Source organism: Polyodon spathula, chromosome 10, assembly GCF_017654505.1.
Source record: "Polyodon spathula isolate WHYD16114869_AA chromosome 10, ASM1765450v1, whole genome shotgun sequence".
Taxonomy (NCBI): Eukaryota; Metazoa; Chordata; class Actinopteri; order Acipenseriformes; family Polyodontidae; genus Polyodon; species Polyodon spathula.
Window position 1 is genome coordinate 24,576,348 of NC_054543.1, and position 20,915 is coordinate 24,597,262.

At 37.8% G+C, this 20,915-nt stretch overlaps 1 protein-coding gene across 1 annotated transcript in view; it reads left to right on the forward strand.

Moving 5' to 3' along the window:
- The window catches only part of LOC121322016 (NADH dehydrogenase [ubiquinone] 1 alpha subcomplex subunit 10, mitochondrial-like), an 81,574-nt gene that overhangs the window by 17,347 nt on the left and 43,312 nt on the right, over window positions 1–20,915 (forward strand). Inside the window, exons 6-7 of the mRNA XM_041261446.1 lie at window positions 13,573–13,640; window positions 19,708–19,762. Of these exons, the coding sequence (XP_041117380.1) occupies window positions 13,573–13,640; window positions 19,708–19,762 (123 nt within the window). The remainder of the gene's footprint in view (window positions 1–13,572; window positions 13,641–19,707; window positions 19,763–20,915) is intronic.

Here is a 20,915-nt window from a genome sequence, read left to right on the forward strand (position 1 = left end):
AAAAGACAACCAATTGTTTTTTTCTCTTTTTAATACTGTCTAACAACATATTTGGTGTATTATATTTCATATAGCATTAATATTACATTTTATATAGATGAATTGAAATTGTTTAGTCTGCATTGAATTTGTATGCTGTTCTGTTTTTAAGCACTTTAAGATCCACCACTCCAGTGCTGAGACTAAGGGCGCAAGTCAATCAAACTACACCCTCCTTAGCATAGTACTGAAAGTTCCCAGTAAGAACTTCCTCTAAGTCGTTCAACCTTAAAAATAGTGGGGAGTTGCAGCAAAGTAGTCGCCCTCCCCCCATACAGTATAGCAGTGATACCCTTTTACAAATTGCATATGTGTAGAGTTCAGATTCATAAATATCGTCATAGATAAATTTTGCTCAAAGGCATCTGTACCATGTGCAGGGTTTGCACAGGTCCTTGAAAAGCGTGACAGTCAGTGAATTTTAAAGTAGCAAATCCAAGGCCATAAAAATGCTTGAAATTTCTTTACAAGGTTCTTGAAAGTACTTGATTTTTGTTTTGTAAATTTTTGTATTACTGCAAATTTGAAAGAAATGTCAATGAAATTTATTAAAATGCCAACTATTAATTATCGTTATATACTTCTCTGTGCGCAGTAACACTGCATGTATAAGCAGTATTGTAAGCTGCAAGGTCTGAGGGTTTTCATGTGACGTCTCCGGCTGCTGAGATGTTATTTTGGCAGGCAAGAAGCACTGTATAACTTAAGCACAGTACTTAATTTATATAAACAAACCACAATGCTTTTAGCAATTAAGGGAAACAAAAAACGAAAAAAGACTGGATCCATTACACGTTTGTGAAGTGAGCACTTCATAAGGTTAATATCAGTATTGGTAGTTGTGATATTGTACGTTGTTATTGGTAGTAGTCGTATTATTAAGTTTAACATGGTATGTGTTTTTTTTTCAGAAATATTAGCTAACTTACAGTTAAATGGGATTACACTGAAGCGGGTCAGTGATTTTACTGTTAACACAATATATAATGCTACATTAATCATCTTGAACTTCAATATAAAATCAGAAAGCCATTTATTGTTGTTTATAAGCACAATGAAAATGGCACAATGTAATGCTATAGGTTACTTGCATATTAAACTAGTGTTTATGCATGTACCTTAATTGATGCTATGCTCATTTTTGCCTAGTATTTTATAGTAACTAAGCTATCACATGTTGATTTTTACAGGTACGTTCTACAGATTTCAGTTACTAACGCTCCCTAGTTTTTTTTTTTTTAAACTTACCTAAGTTACATGCATCTATTTTTTATAAGTAGTACGAAAGTTGAGTTAACAAAAGACTTAAACGCTTATGTGACTGCAACCCCTCAATTAAGTGTGGAGCATGAGTGACCTGGCTCTGGTGGGTTCTGAGTGAAATGGCGTGAATTCATGAGGAGGTGCTGAAGAAAAATCATTGAGCATTTGTCCCGTCCTTTTATGTTTATAAGTGGTTTTTTTTTGTTGTATGTAGTGTGTTTAATGTTGGTGTTTATGTATAAAATACATGGAATATGGGTTGCAAGCACAAGTGTTTAAAATGTATGTTTTGTATTTAGGCATGAGGATTGCACAGCACTTCACGTGCAAGTAAAATAATATGTGAGCACGGGGAATTGCACTTTATTAATTCACGTGCAGTTGTATCGAGACTCCAATTGAATGATTGATTAGCAATCGAGTCTCGGTACAGCTGCATAAAAGCTGCATGTTTTCACTCACTCAGTGTTATGTGTTCGGTGAGTGGAGAACGGGATTGGAGACAGAGGTAATAAGAATAGTTAATATTTAAAATACAAGCTCACCGTGTTTTGTCTGTGTAGTCCGTTTCGTTTGTCTTTTTGTTTTGGCTACGAGTGCTGTGTCCTGTCTCTTGTTTATCTTTCAACCTTTTATTTTCTGTCTGTTTCGTTATTAAATACTGAGCGAGAACAATCGCTCAGCTGCACCAAAGCACACCTGTATTGTTTATTTCCTGGTTCTGGTCTGACGTCACCCACTGCAGCCGTCTTTGTGACTGCATTATATTATCGTATTTCTTTTTAGTTTCCCAGTTAAGCACATTTATTTAATCTCATCCACAAAATGTCGGGGAAATGTGTATTTAACGACAGGTGGCTGGTAACGGAAAAGTATAAGTCATGGTTAAAAAAAGATGTGACAAACCCAAGCAAATGCATTCCTTTCAAGAAAATGATGAACTTATCTGCGATGGGTGAATCTGCATTGTCATGCAACGCTGAAGATAAGCTTGAATAATATTTTTAGTAGAAGGAAACTATATATAAAAATGGATTGGTTTAATTTTCAGACAGACTTTTTGTAAGATTGGTTTCAGAGCTGTTGGTGGCCTTGACAAAATCAAATCTCAACTCAGCCTCTGATTACAAAGTAGTCATTTTTGTTTGACAGAGACTTATCTGTATAACTTACCTCAGAAGGAAAGGGTTTTTGTGATTTGCTATTATTGAGTCAGAGTTTTGATTTGGTCCAGACTTTTGAAAGTAACCTGTCCTAATAGCTTTCTTTAAGTACTGTGCTGTCTATAGAGAATAACACAAATTAAAAAGAATAAATAAATAAATAAATAACTGTTTACCACTGGAGAAATGTGGGGTAGATTTCTCGTAAGTGTAGTGTACTACTGTAATTTAATCATATTTCTTTATCTAGAATAAAAAACTAGAAATAAGCATTAGTTTTTTAAATAAGTTGTTTTACAGTTTGATTGTGATAAGCAAAACTAAGTTACTCGTGTTGAATTTAACAAGGCAACTATATTTATGTACTCCATTTTAAATACAGTTTTTAAAAGATTGCTAGGAAAGCCCACATGTATTTTAAAACATAAATGTTAACAAAACTATTTTATAACGTATGTTAAAATTATCGTTTTTGACAAGATGTCGCGCATCAACCAAGTGCTGTAAAAAACGTGTGCCAGACTTAAATCATAAATTGTCTGGCTTATAAAAATACCTGTTGTTGCTCATTATTACATTAATATATGCTATGATGTCTTGCTTTGTAAAGATTTGCACATTGTTTGGATGGGTAGCCTTCTAAAATTGTATCGGATGAATGTTTGAAATCTCCAAGTTATGAATAACGAGTGCTAGTTTTAATTCTTATCTGCATTCTGTCAAATAAATGTTCAAATTGGTATACAGAGCTAGACTCTATCATCGTTTATTGTTCATATTTCAGTACCGATATATTTAGCAGGTAGGGCTACTCGTCTGTCAATTTATGTACTTAAATGTTGTATTTTTTTGTTTTGGTTATTGTTTTATTTTGACGAAGATGGGCTAAACACTATGTTAATAATTAATCCTGGCAAAGTAGTCAGCTTGATGTGCTCATCAGATTCTGGAGTGAGAACTGTGTCCAGTCAAGATACCTGACATCCTACTTCATGGGTCATCATACATCTGAGCAGATTTATGAGAAATTAGAAACAGTATGTGGGGACTTGGGCTTCAGTAATCTTGTGCAACTCTCCATGAATGGACCTAATGTTAACTGGAAGTTGTACTCCATGTTGCAAGAAAATGCTGAAAAGCAAACAAGTAAGAACAAGGTTAATGTGGGGAGCTGTGGCTTAAATGTACTGCACAGTTCATTCAGAGTTGGATGTGCAGCAAAAGATTGGGAAATTGAGCGTGCTCTTTCAAGTCTGTGATGGACCTTTTAAAGATTCACCAGCTTGCTGTGAAGACTTCATAACTGTGACAGGTTGCACATCTTTTCCCCTTGATTTTTGCAGACACAGATGGTTTGAAAATGTTGAGGTTGCTGAGAGAGCCCTTCAGATCATGCCTTATGTTGAACAGTATTTCAGTGCAGCAAAATCTGAACAAGTTACAGAGAACAACAAATCATTTAGCCATGTCCAGACAGTTGTTAAAGATGTTTTTTTCAAAGCCAAGCTAAACTTTTTCTTGATTGCAAGAGGTCACACCATTCTTGAAACTTTCAGACAGATTATCCAATGCTACCACTTCTCTCCAGTGACATGACATCTTTCATCAAGAGACTGATGGAAAGGTTCATCAAACCTGAAGTAATGAAAACTGCCACGTCTGCATTTGAACGTCAACAAATTGACATCCAAAATGCACCAAACCACATGGATGTGTCCAGACTTAAGGTTGATTTTGTAACAGAAAAAATTCTGATGGAACTTAAAGGAAAGCAGCAAACATTTGACAAACAGCTTTTGGAAATTGTTTCTTCTGAAAATGGTCTCCAAAACTGGTAGAGAAATCCCCACTGAAGTGTGCTCTAGCGAGAAACTTGAACTTCCTTGATCCTAGCGTCCTCATCTCGAGTAAAGAAGCATGCAACAGAAAACTGACCGGTGTTCTGAGGTTATTAGCTGAGACAGGCCGCGTCCCAGAAAGCAGCTGCGATGAAATTCTGAAGGAATTTAGCAATTTCTATGATGCTTCACTTTCTGTAGATTCATCTTCCTTTACTAGCTTCAGACCTGAGGTTGATAGATTGGACACATTCTTCCATGACCGGTTGGCTAACAAAGCTGAGCTCAGACATCTTTGGGAGATTCTGAAGATTCTGCTTATACTGTCGCATCGATAAGCAACAGTAGAGCGTGGGTTTTCAGTGAACAAGGAAGTGATGGTGTCAAACCTTGCTGAGCAGTCCCTGATAGCACAGCGTATCATTCACAATCATGTTCACAATGTGGGAGGTGTGCTTAACATCAGTTACTCGAAAGAGCTGCTCCTTTCAGCAGCAAGTGCTAGACAGAAGTACCAGAGATACCTGGAGGACTGTCGCAGACAAAAGGAGGCTCAGAAGAATAATCTCCAGAAAAGATCTTTGATGGAGGAGATTGCAAACATCATGGCAAAAAAGAAAATAATGGAAGATGTCCAAGTCCTCTTAAAATCAGTTGACAAAAATGCAGAAAAAGCTGAAGTAACTGGAAAACTGAGTTTCATTTCCAAGTCAAACAGTTTGAGAAGAACTGCCAAGCAAAAGCAGGAAAACCTTAAATCTGTAGAGGTGGAGCTTGAGATAAAATTGAAGGAACTAAAAGAGTCAGTGTAGTTGATGGAATAGCTTAGTGTAAAATCTAATTAAGTGATTTATTTTGTTTTTATGTTATGTTCAAAATCAGCTATGCTGAACTGGATTTATTTTTATTTATTTTATTCTTTTGATTTGTTATACTGCATTTAAAGCACACTTCTACAGCAGCACTTCAGTGAAAAAGATGGGGGAAGTTACTTTCAAACACATAATTATCTGGCTCTAGATACTATAGAACTTAATACCACATAAAGGTTGTTAGTCCAAGGTTCCAACAGCAGTGTAGGACTGGTATGCAAAAACAACTGGCACATGCAACTGATCAAGGATTACCACTGCCCATTCCAGCAAAGAAGTGAGGTTCATGCACTTGTCAAGAGAGAAAGTTTACTGGTCCACATGTAGAGACACAAGCATGGAGACCAGTCAAAAGTAATTTTAATGGAGTGTCCAGTTTCGGATTCAGTCACCCACTTGCAGTTGAGAGTAGTAGCCAGGCCACCCAGGGGAGCAAATAAGTGCCCCCCGCACGGTGCTGCAAGGGACAAGAGAAACCACGGGTAGAAGCATCTCTCTTACAGTACAGAAAGCTTCCAGCTAGAGAAGCAGCAAAATGTCAAATTAACTTGTCTTTTTTATATGTATATATAGTTTGTTAAACACACAACACACAAAAAAACCCAGCAAAAACCAATTCACACCAATGTGTTCATATAGGGCCTTTAATGAAAGGATACATGTAAGGATATATTCAAGATAATTTTGCTAATAATTCAACACTTTTAATAATTATACTGTTCTAGTAGTACAATAAGGGTATTCATAGAAAAAGGCTGCATATAGGTAACTTTATTATTGTTCAATTGTATCGTTAGTGTTCAAGATTACCGTCTGTAGTGAAAATGTCTGGGTTTTTTTTAGCCTCTAAGTATATTCTAAATAAAATTTTTAAAAAATTCTCTGCTTGAAAGGTGAGCTTAATTTTCTTTAATTTGCTATACTAAAGTGTTGTTTTTAGAGTTGGTTATATTACTTCACTGACTCTGGAATTATACAATGAAGCCGTGAACAGCCTTGTCAATGCTATATTAAATAAATAAATCAATTATTTAAACAAACATAATGTACTAAATCCGTGATAAGTGATGTATCATTTTACAATAAACTTAATGTTAATCAATTACATTTAATAATTCAGACAAATGTAAATATAGCACGTTGAAAATGTGTGCTATGCTGCAAGGTTTGTAGAAGACATTTCTCTAAAAGCTACGTGTGACGTCAAAAAGACAGTAGCTAAAAGCAGCCGGGGCAGCAAGCTCTAGGTAACAGAACGCAGCAATTGAAACGTGTATTCTGTGTCATTGACCGTTTCCTTCAAAACCATTATCAATATAGTATCAGTTCACAAAAAGATCTTCCTCAGACAATTTGCTAAGGCTGCAAGTACCATCGCTTGATTTAGAAGAAGTGTTTTTGCAGTTGAAAATTGCATTAACCATTGTATAAAGGAATTACAATAATTGCAGTGTAGAATTAAAGTAACGGCATTAATACCGTAATGTACCTAAACCGAAAAACCGGTATACCGAGCCATCCCTATTGCCTTACCCTGCATCATATACTTTTTTAACATTATGGTGCAGAGAGGTTGACAAAGGATTGTGATGCCAAATGTGTCGTTCAAGTTGATCCAAAACATGCTCCGTTGGATTGAGATTGGGGGATTGTGGTGGCCATGGAAGATACCTGGGGTCTCTGGCAAACCGTTTGTACGCAATTCTGGGATGGCTGATTGGTGAATTTCGTTTTGAATGTAGCCAACCCCATTAGAGGAGTAGTGCAGCATTGCTGGGTGGATTTAATCCTCAATGATGCTTTATTAACGTTCGTTCAGGCTTCCAGAGAAATCAAGGGACCCGGGATACACAAGGAGAATGTGCCCTACACCAGGACAATGCCAAATAGTCGTGTAGAGTGGTCCTAATAAAGTGGCCAAGCAGCACATTTCTCTACCCGTTTAGCAAGGGTTAAGGTACTTTTTGGAGGGATTGGTTTTACCTCCTCATCTGAAGAATGTGGTCTCTGTTTGGATATCCTGGGTAAGGAATGTCTTGGATTAAAAAGTTTCCACCTGCCTGACTGATTTACTGAAGTGGCTGATCACTTACCAATGTATAATTACATTGAGAGCAAATGGGCCGGAACACCAGTTGTAATTATTTGCCTAACTGGAAACTGTTGATCAGGAAGCTTTCATGTAGCTTTTGTAATTAAATAGCTGAACAGATTTTCAAGCAAGATTACATTGGGGCCCCCATTTGATATTTCCTGGGCTGTGTGAGGCACACAAGGTAATGTACAGCTATGGCCAAAAGTTTTGCATTAACTTCGAATACACACAGCTCTGGAAAAAATTAAGGGTTCTCTGGTTTTACTATTTATAGGTATGTGTTTGGGTAAAATGAACATTTTTGTTTTATTCTATAAACTACTGACAATATTTCTCCCAAATTCCAAATAAAAATATTGTCATTTAGAGCATTTATTTGCAGAAAATGACAACTGGTCAAAATAACAAAAAAGATGGTGTTGTCAGACCTCGAATAATGCAAAGAAAATAAGTTCATATTCATTTTTAAACAACACAATACTAATGTTTTAACTTGGGAAGAGTTCAGAAATCAATATTTGGTGGAATAACCCTGATTTTCAAGTACAGCTTTCGTGCGTCTTGGCATGCTGTCCACCAGTCTTTCACATTGATGTTGGGTGACTTTATGCCACTCCTGGCGCAAAAATTCAAGCAGCTTGGCTTTGTTTGATGGTTAGTGACCGTTCATCTTCCTTTTGATCACATTCCAGAGGTTTTCAGTGGGGTTCAGGTCTGGAGATTGGGCTGGCCATGACAGGGTCTTGATCTGATGGTCCTCCATCCACACCTTGATTGACCTGGCTGTGTGGCATGGAGCATTGTCCTGCTGAAAAAACCAATCCTCAGAGTTGGGGAACATTGTCAGAGCAGAAGGAAGCAAGTTTTCTTCCAGGACAAACTTGTACTTGGTTTGATTCATGCCAAAGCTGCCTGATTCCAGCCTTGCTGAAGCACCCCCAGATCATCACCGATCCTTCACCACATTTCACAGTGGGTGCAAGACACTGTGGCTTGTAGGCCTCTCCAGGTCGTCAACTAACCATTAGACAACAAGGTGTTGGGCAAAGCTGAAAATTGGACTCATCTGGGGGTGCTTCAGCAAGGCTGGAATCGGGCAGATTTGTCTTTGTGAAGGACGCATGAATCAAGCCAAGTACAAGGTTGCCCTTATCAGAATCTAGGTCATGGTCTTGCTGGGTAATGAAAACTGTGGGCAGTATTCAGTCTCAAGTATGCACATTCTTTCACTGATTTCCAATGAGTTGCTTGCAGACAGTGCCCCCTGTCCTACCAGGCAATCACCCCACCACACCTTTGCCCCCATAAGTCCCTGTCCCTTCCTCAAGACCACTACCTGTTAACACCTATCCCTGTAAAATGCCACAGGAGGAGTTTTATTTAAGTGTTTAATACTTTTATTTTTGGGGGATCAATTTAGTATATAATTTTTTCTGACCATTTTGAAATGCCCAATCTGAGCTTCACCTCACTGCTGCAACAGATTTACCGGTCAGGAGCACTGACGATCTCACATCCCTCTGTTAAGCCAATGACTTCTTTTCAACTGTGCACTGGAAGTGAGGCCCAGCCATAAAAAAAGTGTCTACTTGACTTTCTTATAAGTTTTACCTTACACTAATTGTAGCTAACAAAATAATTATGTAAATTTTGCAATTGCATTAGTTACATAGGTTGCAAATGTACAGCTTTTAATAAACCACATGTTATAGCAAACATGCATTTTCATTTTAAAACACCTGGTACTTCACTAGGTTAAAGAAAGTTTGCAAACAGAATTCTTTAACCAAGTGTAGTACCAGCTTGTACCATATATATATATATATATATATATATATATATATATATATATATATATATATATATATATATATATATATATATATATATATATATATATATATATAGATAGATATATAGATATAGATATTAGTAGTCCACTGCATAGCATAGAAATGTACCCCTCACTTCAAAACACTCCAATAGAGTATAAGCTTAAACTTAGTTACACTGTTCAAGGCCATAAAGTTGGTCTGCTTGACTTTTCTTACAAGTTTTGCATTAAGATATTTACCAGTCTTATTTCAGTGAAGCAAATTAGTTCCAGTCTGTGCCAGTGTTCTGAGATAACAATCAATCAAATTGGCAAGTGGGATTTCTTTTGTCGGGTTTAGAATTGAAATTGTGTTGCATGAAAAGCCTAAAAAACAAATGGAAAGTTCTGGTTTTGACAGATGCCCTAAGTGAGGTTTGACTTTAAAAATGTGCCAAATGCTCAGTAATTGGTCTCGGATGTTAGAAGATGCTGGGGGAAGAAGGGTAACTCAGTGAAGTTTATCTTGTATCCTGCCTAGTCCACTCCTTTGCAGTGCTTTTTCAAAGTGTTTAAAGCTTACTGCAGGATTGACTTTTTTACGTTTCTGGTGGGATCGTCTTTGCTGAAAAATACACCTTTTTTGTATTTATTTTTACTGTGAATAACAACTGGTGATCTTTTTAAACTGATTTGTTCTTTCTTTCCTTATTCTCGTTGTAATTAGTTTCAGACTGACCTGTTTAATATCACTTAGTGCTACATGCTTCATCACAGAAATTAAATATCCCAGAGTTAATGGATGAAATCTCCTGATCATTAGGGTAAAAAAAAAAAAAATATTGACTATTAAAGTAGATACATTTATCTGTACATTTATATGCAATTCAAGATATCTCTAAATGATAATTTGGCTTTCCATACATCCACACACAAACCTTGCGCAGAAGGTGACCATCTCCCGAGTTAATTCATTGATTAATTGTTGCTAATCTGAAAGCCTGCCGCTTTCTCTGTTCCGGGTGGGTTGGTCGGAGGAGGAACTTGTGTGAGAGAGAGAGATGGGAAAAGGAAAGCAAAAACATACCCCAACGAAACGAAAATAAAAACAACTGCTATGAGTGCTGGAAGCTCCAGCACCGTATTAGCCTAATTAAGATTATTTTGTGTTCGCGACTTGTGTATTATTTTATTTTTGCTCTATGAGCATTTTTTTCTGTTACAACCTTTTATTTTTGTGTTTAAATAAACCTGGTGCCGCCACGCCTTTGCAACTCAGTACCTGCCTGCTTGTTTGTGTGTCTCTCTGGCCTGACGTCACCACACAGCCATCTGTGTCGCAGGGTGTAACAATTCATTGTGTATTGATGAATCGCAATACTTTCTTTAGATGATATATCGTATTGTAAGAGGTATGTTATTTGTTGTCGTAATACAAGACCAAAAGCACATTGTAGCTTGCTCAGTTTAAAAGTGTTTTTTAGTTGGTATGAATACATACTCGCCCTAACTCCTTTACTTTTGTCTTTTAACAAAGTTAGATTTGATCTTAATATGCATTATACAAGTAGCCTGTGCCTCCACAAATGTCATAAGCATTTTCACTGGACCATTTTCATATTTTAATTTTTAAGGAACATACTTTCAATCTAACCTGACCCAAGTTAGCTGCAATATTGGGATCACATGATATGTTTCCTGATCCTAATGCTTCGAAATATTGACTTCACAATTTATTTGTAAAAACTGAACTGTCAGTACACTTGTAGAGGGGTGGATTTCAATGATCTGTACAGTGGAAAATCTAAATACAATAAATAAAAATAGGAACAACTCTGACATTTTACTTGATTTTAAAGACAAAAATACACTAGAGAGACACACACATACTGCATAGTATTATTTTTCACAAAGTCCCCTTCTAGTTGTAGTTTAAACAGCAGTGTCTTTTAATTTGGTACACAGCTGCATTCTACGATTCTTTCAGTTACCATTACTGCCCCTTTTATTTTAACTATATCAATGACAGATTTTTTTGACATATGTATGGTACATAGACTTGTGCTCAACAGGGTAGTGGAGCCTTAAACTCGCAATTTTTATGGATTTGGGAGAAAGTACACATTGATGCGCAGGTATGCAGCTATGGCCACAAGTATGCTTAAAGGGGAACCCAAACACCTCTACCTAACTATGCTAAATTACTCTTTTATACATCTAAAAACAGAATTTATAAGTAGTTTTCAAATTTAGTATTAAGAAATGGTTCATTTTAAGGTTAAAAGTACATTTTTCACACACTGGTATTTCCGTGACCAATCGGTTCGATGATGTCATAGAGTGAACATATTTTCATATTTCTGACTGTTACCATTTATTTCGTGGTGTAGAGTGTGTGAGAGACAGCTAATTAAATTGATCATTGTGTTCTGTCGATATGTCGCAGGTGGTTGTAGCAATGCAAATGAAGGCAGATTTAAACTGCACAAGGGGCCAAAGGCTGCCAGGGTTTGGACAGCATTTGTCCAGAAAACGTGAGCATTCTGGAAGAAGCCGACAAAATGGTCACATTTGTGCTTTGCACATTTTGAGCAGCAGTGCTACGAAACAACAGATTGCTTGGTCCTGTGGTATCCAGCCTCGACTAAGAGTGTCGATGCGTATCCCACAATTCAACTAAAAAGGCATCAACGGTAGCGAAATCAATACCATCTCATCATAAATGTGTGAGCCTCTTGACAAAACACGGCGGGCTGAGCGGGTCTGATTTTGATACCAGTGAGGGCTTGTCTGCGGGTATGCCTGCTTGTCTGTCACCATTAGATTTACTGGCGTAAGCTGCCGTTTCTGTGACCCACAAAGAGGAAGGCAATATGAATCTGGACCCCAGTTTTTCCACAGTATTCACTTCCACCCCCAAATTAAAGAAAAAATTACTAGGTGGAAGATCAGCATTTTGAAAGAGAGAATAAAATGGTATTACTGTATTGCCCCTTGCTTTATGTATATTTATGTAATCCGTACTTTAAATATTATATATTAATGATTGTAGCCTATGTTCATTTTTACTTTATTGTTTTATGTGTTTATTTACAATATTTGTCAGCAGACACGGCGTGTATATTGTATTAATATTTTTAGATAAGGATACGGTATGCAGAACGTTAGAAAACAAACAAGCAGTACTGTACAGCACACTATCACCTGATTGCAATGTAAAATGTACTATTAATGGAAACTCATCATTCATTACATCATTTTTTCTTCTATTTCTGCGTTTGTGTTATTTGTTAAGTTTAAAAAGACATTTATCTCCAGACAGAACGTGTTTTACGAAGTAAAATGAAAATGAAAAAGAAAAAATGCAGAGTGCAGCGCTTGCGTCCTTCACAACGAGAGTAAAGCGATCAATTATCTTTTGTATAGCTAGAAAAAAAAAAACCTCATTGTTTCGACATCGACAGATATCCTTGATTTAATTAAGAAAAGGAGATAGACTAATACTGCTAGTTACAGTTTTAAAGGGAGGTAGAGGGAACAGAAATAAACGTAGAAAAGTAACAAGCCTATAACGAGTATTTAAAAGAAAGGCATTTAACCAACTATGATTATTAAACATAATATAATAATTAATAATAATATATATAATAAATTAATAATAATAATAATAAATCATAATTTGTTTTGTAATCCATCGTTATAGGAAGGGTTTTATCCAAAGCTGTGTACCAATTTATATAGCTGGGTATGTTTCACCTACTGAGCAATCTGGCTCAAATTGATAAGGCTGTATGCCACACACCAACAACGAGCCCACTGTCATCAAGAAAACTGTCCTCCCCATTACAGTCATCATTTTCATTAACTTCTGAAAAAGTATAGTCAGTGAAATCACAGCTTCTCGCCAACGTATTTTCAATAATATTCGACATCTTTTCCCCACCGAGTTCACTCCGTGATGTCAAAATAAAAGCATGTTTTTTTTTTTTTTTTTAAATAAAAATGCAAAGTAAAAATGTTAATTGATGTTTCCCTGCTACAAAACAAACTGGTGTGAATTGTTCTCATACTTGACTGATCTTTTTCATGTATTCATATTAAAGAACGCTATTTCTTATCTAGGTGTGTACCCTATTACCTGTACTGCATGATTCTCTAATTTTGCTTAGGTCATGATTTGCCGTACTTTACATTTAAAAAAAAAAAAAAGAAAAAAAAAAAGAAAAAAAAGTAGTCTTGAGGCTGTGGGGGAAGCAAATTGTTGTTGCACTATTCACAGAAGCTCATAGGTAAGCTTGCAGAGGGTAATATGCTTCCCCATAATTAGCCTTGAGGAGATTATACTAGAAACATGGCAGTAACATTTTTAAGTGGAATCAATAGAGAATGATGCAGAACACACACAGTAGGATATAAAGAGTGGCGGGCAGCTACATGTCTCACTGCAGTGTTATTGTTAAAGATGTCTTCTCTTCCTTTGCCACAACAGAATATCCCTGTGGCCTACCTGAAGAGCATAGAGGATGCCTACAAGAAGACCTTCCTCCCCCAGATAAGGTAAAGCATACAGCCAGCAAGGCTGACACATGCTGGGCTGGAATAACGTGTCATGGGGGTATATCCACACATGCTGTGGCTTTTCTAGCCTATGTAGAGTGCTGAAAGTTGGTACTGGCACAGAACAAGCCTTAGAGAATAGAGCACTAAAAAAACAAGCCCAAATGTTAATTATCTGTAAAAGTAAATTGTCACCATTAACAAAACATTATATATATATATACATACATACACACACACACACACAATGGCTCTCAAAAGTATTCACCCCACCCCCACCCTTGGACTTTTCCACATTTTATTGTGTTACAACGTGGAATCAAATTGGATTGAATTAGTTTTTGCCACTGATCAACACAAAAAAGTCCATAATGTCAAAGTGAAAAATAAAATCTACAAATTGTTTAAAACTAATTACAAATACAAAACAGAAAATAATTGATTGCATAAGTATTCACCCCCTTTGCTATGACATACCTAAATAAGCCCTGGTGCAACCAGTTGTCTTTAGAAGTCACATAATTAGTTGAATGGAGTCCACCTGTGTACAATTAAGGTGTTTCACGTGATTTCAGGTTAAATACACCTGTCTTGGGAGGTCCCACAGTTGGTTAGTACATTTCCTAACAAAAACTACATCATGAAAACAAAGGAACATTCAAAGCAAATCCGGAATAAGGTTCTTCAAAAGCACCAATCAGGGGTAGGATATAAGAACATTTCCAAGGCACTGAATATCCCCCGGAGCACAGTAAAGTCCATTAGTGAGAAATGGAGAGAATATGGCACAACTGTGAATCTGTCTAGGCCAGGCCATCCTCAAAAATTACGTATCCGGGCGAGAAGAAGCCACCCAGAGGCCTATGGCAAATCTAAAGGAGTATCATTCTTCCACGGCTGAGCTGAGACACTGTGCATATGGCAACAATAGCCCAGGTGCTTCACAAAACTGGCCTTTATGGGAGAGTGGCAAAAAGAAAGCCATTGTTGAATAAAACTCACATCAAATCTTGGCTAGAGTTTGCCAGAAGGCATGTGGGAGACTCTGAGACCAAGTGGAAGAAGATTCTATTGTCTGATGAGACCAAAACAGAACGTTTTGGCCTCAACGCTAAGTGGTATGTTTGGCGCAAGTTTAACACCGCACATCATCCTGAGAACACCATCCCTACCGTGAAGGTAGGGATTGGATTTGGCAGCATCGTGCTATGGGGATGCTTTTCTGCATCAGGGCCTGGAAAGCTTGTGAAGATAGAGGGCAAAATGAATGCATCAAAGTACAGAGAAATCCTGGAGGAAAACCTGCTGAAGTCTGCAAGAGACCTAGGACTTGGGAGAAGATTCATCTTCCAGCAGGACAATGACCCCAAACATACAGCCAAAGCCACACTGGAGTGGCTTAAAAACAAAAAAGCCAATGTCCTGCAGTGGCCCAGTCAAAGCCTGGACCTCAATCTAATTGAGAATCTGTGGAAAGAGTTGAAAATTGCTGTTCACCAAAGGTCCCCATCCAACTTGATGGAGCTTGAGCAATTTTGCAAAGACGACTGGGCAAAAATTGCAGTGTCCATATGTGCAAAGCTGGTAGAGACTTAACCAAATAGACTCATGGCTGTAATTGCTGCCAAAGGTGCCTCTACCAAATATTGACTCAAGGGGGTGAATACTTATGCAATCAATTATTTTCTTTTGTATTTGTAATTAATTTTGAACAATTTCAGATTTTTTTTTCACTTTGACATTATGGATGTTTTTTTGTGTTGATCAATGGCAAAAACTCCTAGAGCCACTGTATAAATATATATGTATGTGTGTCAACCTCTGTTAACTCGACTGGTGGATAACTCAACACCTTCGCTTAATTTGACAGTCTTGAGTCCGAATTTTTTTCATGTAAAATATATGCATCCTGCCTCATTTTTTATTTTTAATTCGACATGACACTTTACCCATAAGTACACAGTATACAACTTTGTATATTCTTTTTGTAAATAATGCAACATAGTTCTCAAATATTGGACATTTTGACGGTCTAGCAAGTCTAGTTTTTCCCAGGCTAATCTAGTTTCACCAAGGGCTTCTCGGCGAATCCCAAAGTTAGCACTTTTTTTCGGTACTTACCCACGTCCAATCAGGTGAATCTAGATTGGCCCAGAATTTGAAAAAGAGAACTGGGCAAAACTACTCTAGTTTCGCCCAGTGCTTTAACATTGATGTTGGGCCAATCTAGTTTTGCATTTATACACTCCTCTGCTAGCTTCCAAGTGCATGCCAGGATACCTGCCTCGCCCCCACTTCTAATAACAACGTAGCGACTGTGTGCTGGGTGCAGAAAAGGCAGGTCACCGGGTCTGTTTTTAACAGCGATTTAAAACCAATCTTTTTATTAGCTCTCTCTCCCAAAAAGTTAAAAGTTTTGCTCCTCCATACATGCAGGCAATTTACAGTGCGATCGTGAGTCAGGAGGCTTTAGACAAATACAATCTAAAATACACTTATTTCTTAGCAGATGCCCTTATCCAGGGAGACTTGGTTGTTACAAAGTATCACATGACAAAATATCACATTTATAGATAAGCATGACCGACAGGTTGCCACCAATGCCAGCAATATGACAAAGGAAGAACAACGTTCTTCCATCCAGGGGTGCAACCTCCAAGAAAAGGTATTAAAACCAAAACCCTTCTAGGACAACTGGAAGCTGCTATAGACTGGAAAATGCTGGCAGATGTTAGACAACAGCTTATTTTCCCATCTGAGATTGCCACTACTAACCTTCAACGTGATATTGTCTTGTGGTCTGGATTAGCACTCTTTGTTCAGCTGGTAGAGTTAACAGTGCCATTGGAGGATGCTATGAATGAGGCGTATGAAAGGAAGAAACTTTGGTACGCTCAACTGGCTGCTGAAGCAGAACAGTGAGATGGAGAATCCAGGTTTACCCAGCGGAGGTGTGTTGGGGATTTGTGGCACACTCCACAACCCGGTTTCTCAGAGACATCGGATTCAGTGAAGAACTTATCTGAAGCAGCAGAGAGAAGCAGCAACTGGCTCTGGTTGAGATGAAAAGATCATAGTTGGGGACCTCAAGTACATTAGAAATAAAAAATGTTGATGTAAAGGAAGGTAGGTAAGCTAGGCTTAGCTGAATGGGGGACAGAGGGGGGGTGATGCTGGGATTCCAGAATCACTGTTGACCCCTCTTAACACTAGAAATACTGGAGCTGTCTTTTTGGAGCATCACGTTTTCTAAATGTATTTTTCTCCACTGATTTGGTAGCTAGGCACCTGTGCTTTTTGACTTTTCCTAAATATACAGCTCTGGAAAAAATTAAGAGACCACTGCAAAATTATCAGTTTCTCTGGTTTTACTATTTATAGGTATGTGTTTGGGTAAAATGAACATTTTTGTTTTATTCTATAAAGTACTGACAACATTTCTCCCAAATTCCAAATAAAAATATTGTCATTTAGAGCATTTATTTGCAGAAAATGACAACTGGTCAAAATAACAAAAAAGATGGTGTTGTCAGACCTCGAATAATGCAAAGAAAATAAGTTCATATTAATTTTAAACAACACAATACTAATGTTTTAACTTAGGAAGAGTTCAGAAATCAATATTTGGTGGAATAACCCTGATTTTCAAGCACAGCTTTAATGCGTCTTGGCATGCTCTCCACCAGTCTTTCACATTGATGTTGGGTGACTTTATGCCATTCCTGGCGCAAAAATTCAAGCAGCTCGGCTTTGTTTGATGGCTTGTGACCATCCGTCTTCCTCTTGATCACATTCCAGAGGTTTTCAATGGGGTTCAGGTCTGGAGATTGGGCTGGCCATGACAGGGTCTTGATCTGGTGGTCCTCCATCCACACCTTGATTGACCTGGCTGTGTGGCATGGAGCATTGTCCTGCTGGAAAAACCAATCCTCAGAGTTGGGGAACATTGTCAGAGCAGAAGGAAGCAAGTTTTCTTCCAGGACAACCTTGTACTTGGCTTGATTCATGCCAAATCTGCCCGATTCCAGCCTTGCTGAAGCACCCCCAGATCATCACCAATCCTCCACCACATTTCATAGTGGGTGCGAGACACTGTGGCTTGTAGGCCTCTCCAGGTCTCCGTCTAACCATTGTTGGGCAAAGCTGAAAATTGGACTCATCTGGGGGTGCTTCAGCAAGGCTGGAATCGGGCAGGTTTGTCTTTGTGAAGGACGCATGAATCAAGCCAAGTACAAGGTTGTCCTGGAAGCAAACTTGCTTCCTTCTGCTCTGACGCTTCACCAACTCTTCAGCTTCACCAAACTCTACATCTCTCTCTCTGTTTATTTTCCTGTTTCTGGTCTGACGGCACCCACTCCTGTCGTCTTTGTGACAAGTACCCTACTCAGTTCAGTCGAGACGATTATCATGTTGATACGCTAGGGAGGCTGCACTGTGGTTGATCCCTGGAGCCAGCATTACACTTCAGCCATCAAAACCAAGCATAAGGATATCTACATCATCAGATGGAAGGAAACGATCACATTAGTTTACAGTAAAATAAGCTATTTCTTAGTTGGTGCTTATCTTGGCTAGAGCAGAGTCCAATATCAGCATGACGTTTCAACACCTACTCTCATGTAATGGAAATTAGAGTAGTTATAAAATACATTAATCAGTAGAAAACAAGATCAAATTCAAATAACAAAATAAAGAGCAGTTAACTTATATTTGGTTATATGAATAAAGTCCATTAAAAGCACAAAGTATCATAAATGGTTGAGAATTATTTCAATTAACAAAAACGTGAATATGGATACCTGTAAGAGTACAATCAAATACAAGATACAGGAAGTAGTTATAAATAAGAGCAGTGGTAGAATATGGCAAGTTATGGAGCAGTTCAGTGCAAGTATAAGCTGATGAAAGTACTGGTATAGTTGGGTGCCATATAGTCCAGTATTGTCGAGAGTTGTGAGGTTTACAGATGTTGTATGAACAGGTGTCTTGAGGAGGTGCCAGAAAGGGTTAAGGGACTGTGCAGTCCTGATATCTGTTGTTAGTTTGTTCCACCACTGAGGGGCAAGGGTGGAGAAGGAGCAGGCTCTGGAAGCGGGGGAGCAGAAAGGGGGTACAGCTAATCTGCCAATGGTGGAGGAGCGGAGTGGGCAAGAGGGACTGTAGAGAGAAATGATGGTCTGGAGGTAGGGGGGAGCAAAATGGTCGAGACAGCGATAGGCCAGAACAAGAGCTTTGAATTGGATGCAAGCAGTAATAGGGAGCCACAGAAAAATCAATTAATCAAAAATAAACTATAAAATAGTCTGAGTCAGTGTGGACATTTAGAGAGTCCTGTAAAATATTCACATAACTTTAAGCATGAGAGTTTGAAATCATCCAGTAAATCATATGGAGCTCAATCCATTAAGAGTAGCCAGAATCTAGATGAGAGTTACAACATGTTTTTTATCACTGTTTTGGAACACTTCAGTAACAGTCCTCCAAGCGAACAAAGATTGAATGTGAGAAACAATATTAGTAAGGTTATCTTGTAGTTTTATGTTGATATCAAAACAAGATGAGCAACTGAACACTAGCACTAAGTGGCAACCATCTAGTTTAGCATATACAATACAGTGGTGAGTATGTTTTAATGAATTGTAAGTTTGGAGGCATCTTTTTTGTTGCATTTTAGTTTGAGTAACCAATAATGCAGACCTTTATACAGGACTGGGAAAGAGAACTCCACTCAACATTGCAATCTGCTCTAGTCGTATAGTAAAGATACTGTAACTTCACTTGAAACTGCAGAGCGTTCCAGTAGTATAGGAAAGTGAACTCCACTCAACACTGCAGAGTGCTCTGTACTGCAACTTCACTCGAAACTACAGACCAGTAAACTAATCTACTAAAGTGTACTGATCATCATTTATATTTATTTCCAATTTAATAACCTGAAACAATTGAATTAGTTATCCTTGGATAATTTTTCTGTAGCGTTAATAAGCACAGAAAGAGCTGAACGTTTAATTCTGCATTTACATACTACTCCAGTGTGGGTAATGTTTCTTTTCATTTTGCATTTCAGTGAGACATCAGAGGTTCTGGCGTACGATGGAACTCAGTCCCAAGATATCGAGAGGGTAAGGACTTAAATGCCCAAACAAGGCAACCTAGTAGTTATATCTCGTTCTGGTTAGCTTTTCATTGGAAGTAACTGGGAGACGGGGGGGTTTGGAACTTACACTGGTAAAAACATTGTTAGCCAGTGATTTGTCTGCTGGACTTTAGTTTCTCATTGTTTTACTCAAACTTATTTTATATAATATACCAACTGGCAAATATTGAAGACTGCTGCGATGTTCTCATGTGTATTTTCACATCCTCTATTCAGTCTGCCGTGGTAAAAAGTACAAATAAACATTCTTAGGTAGCAACACTCAGTGCTGCTAAACAAAACGCAAGGAATGAAGGGGAGTTTAGATGGATGAGGTAGGGGCGTGACATGGGTTAGACAACACCAAATAACAGGCTTGAATAACAGCGTGTAACGTATATAATGCAGCATTATTGGCCAGGACTTCTCTGGCATTTATTTTGCCAGTATTTTTTTTTCTATTGACACCACCTTACTATAGAAATTACAATATACACTACCGGTCAAAAGTTTTAGAACACCCTCCATTTTTTCCAGTTTTTATTGAAATTTAAGCAGTTTAAGTCCAGTGAATAACCTGAAATTGTACAAAGGTAAGCGGTAAACTGCCAGAGATTAAAAAAAAAAAAGTTTAGGTTACCAAAAACTGAAAAATAATGTACATTTCAGAGTTATACAAAAAGGCCTTTTTCAGGGAACAAGTAATGGGTTAACAACTTACAGCTGTTCTGCAGCAATGGAAGTAAATTAAGCCTTGAAAGTTGATGCTAACAATTCCTACAGGTGTCTCATCTTTTGTTGATTACTTACAAATCCTCTGTCTGTATAAAAGCAGTGTTGGAACAGACTGTGTTACTATACCCTCTTAAGCATTATTTGGACAGTATTGTACTGCAGGAAGTAGTATATTGCTATCATAATGGCAAGAAAAAGGCAATTAACAAAGGAAGACAGACAGACCATTATAACCCTTAAAAGTGTAGGTCTTTCCATTAGAGAAATTGCAAAGAAAGCCAAGGTGTCAGTAGTACAGTTTCCTACACCATCAAAAGGCACTTGGAAACTGGAGGAAACTCTGACAGGAAGAGGTCTGGCAGACCCAAAGCCACAACAGAATAAGAAGATAAGTTTCTGAAAGT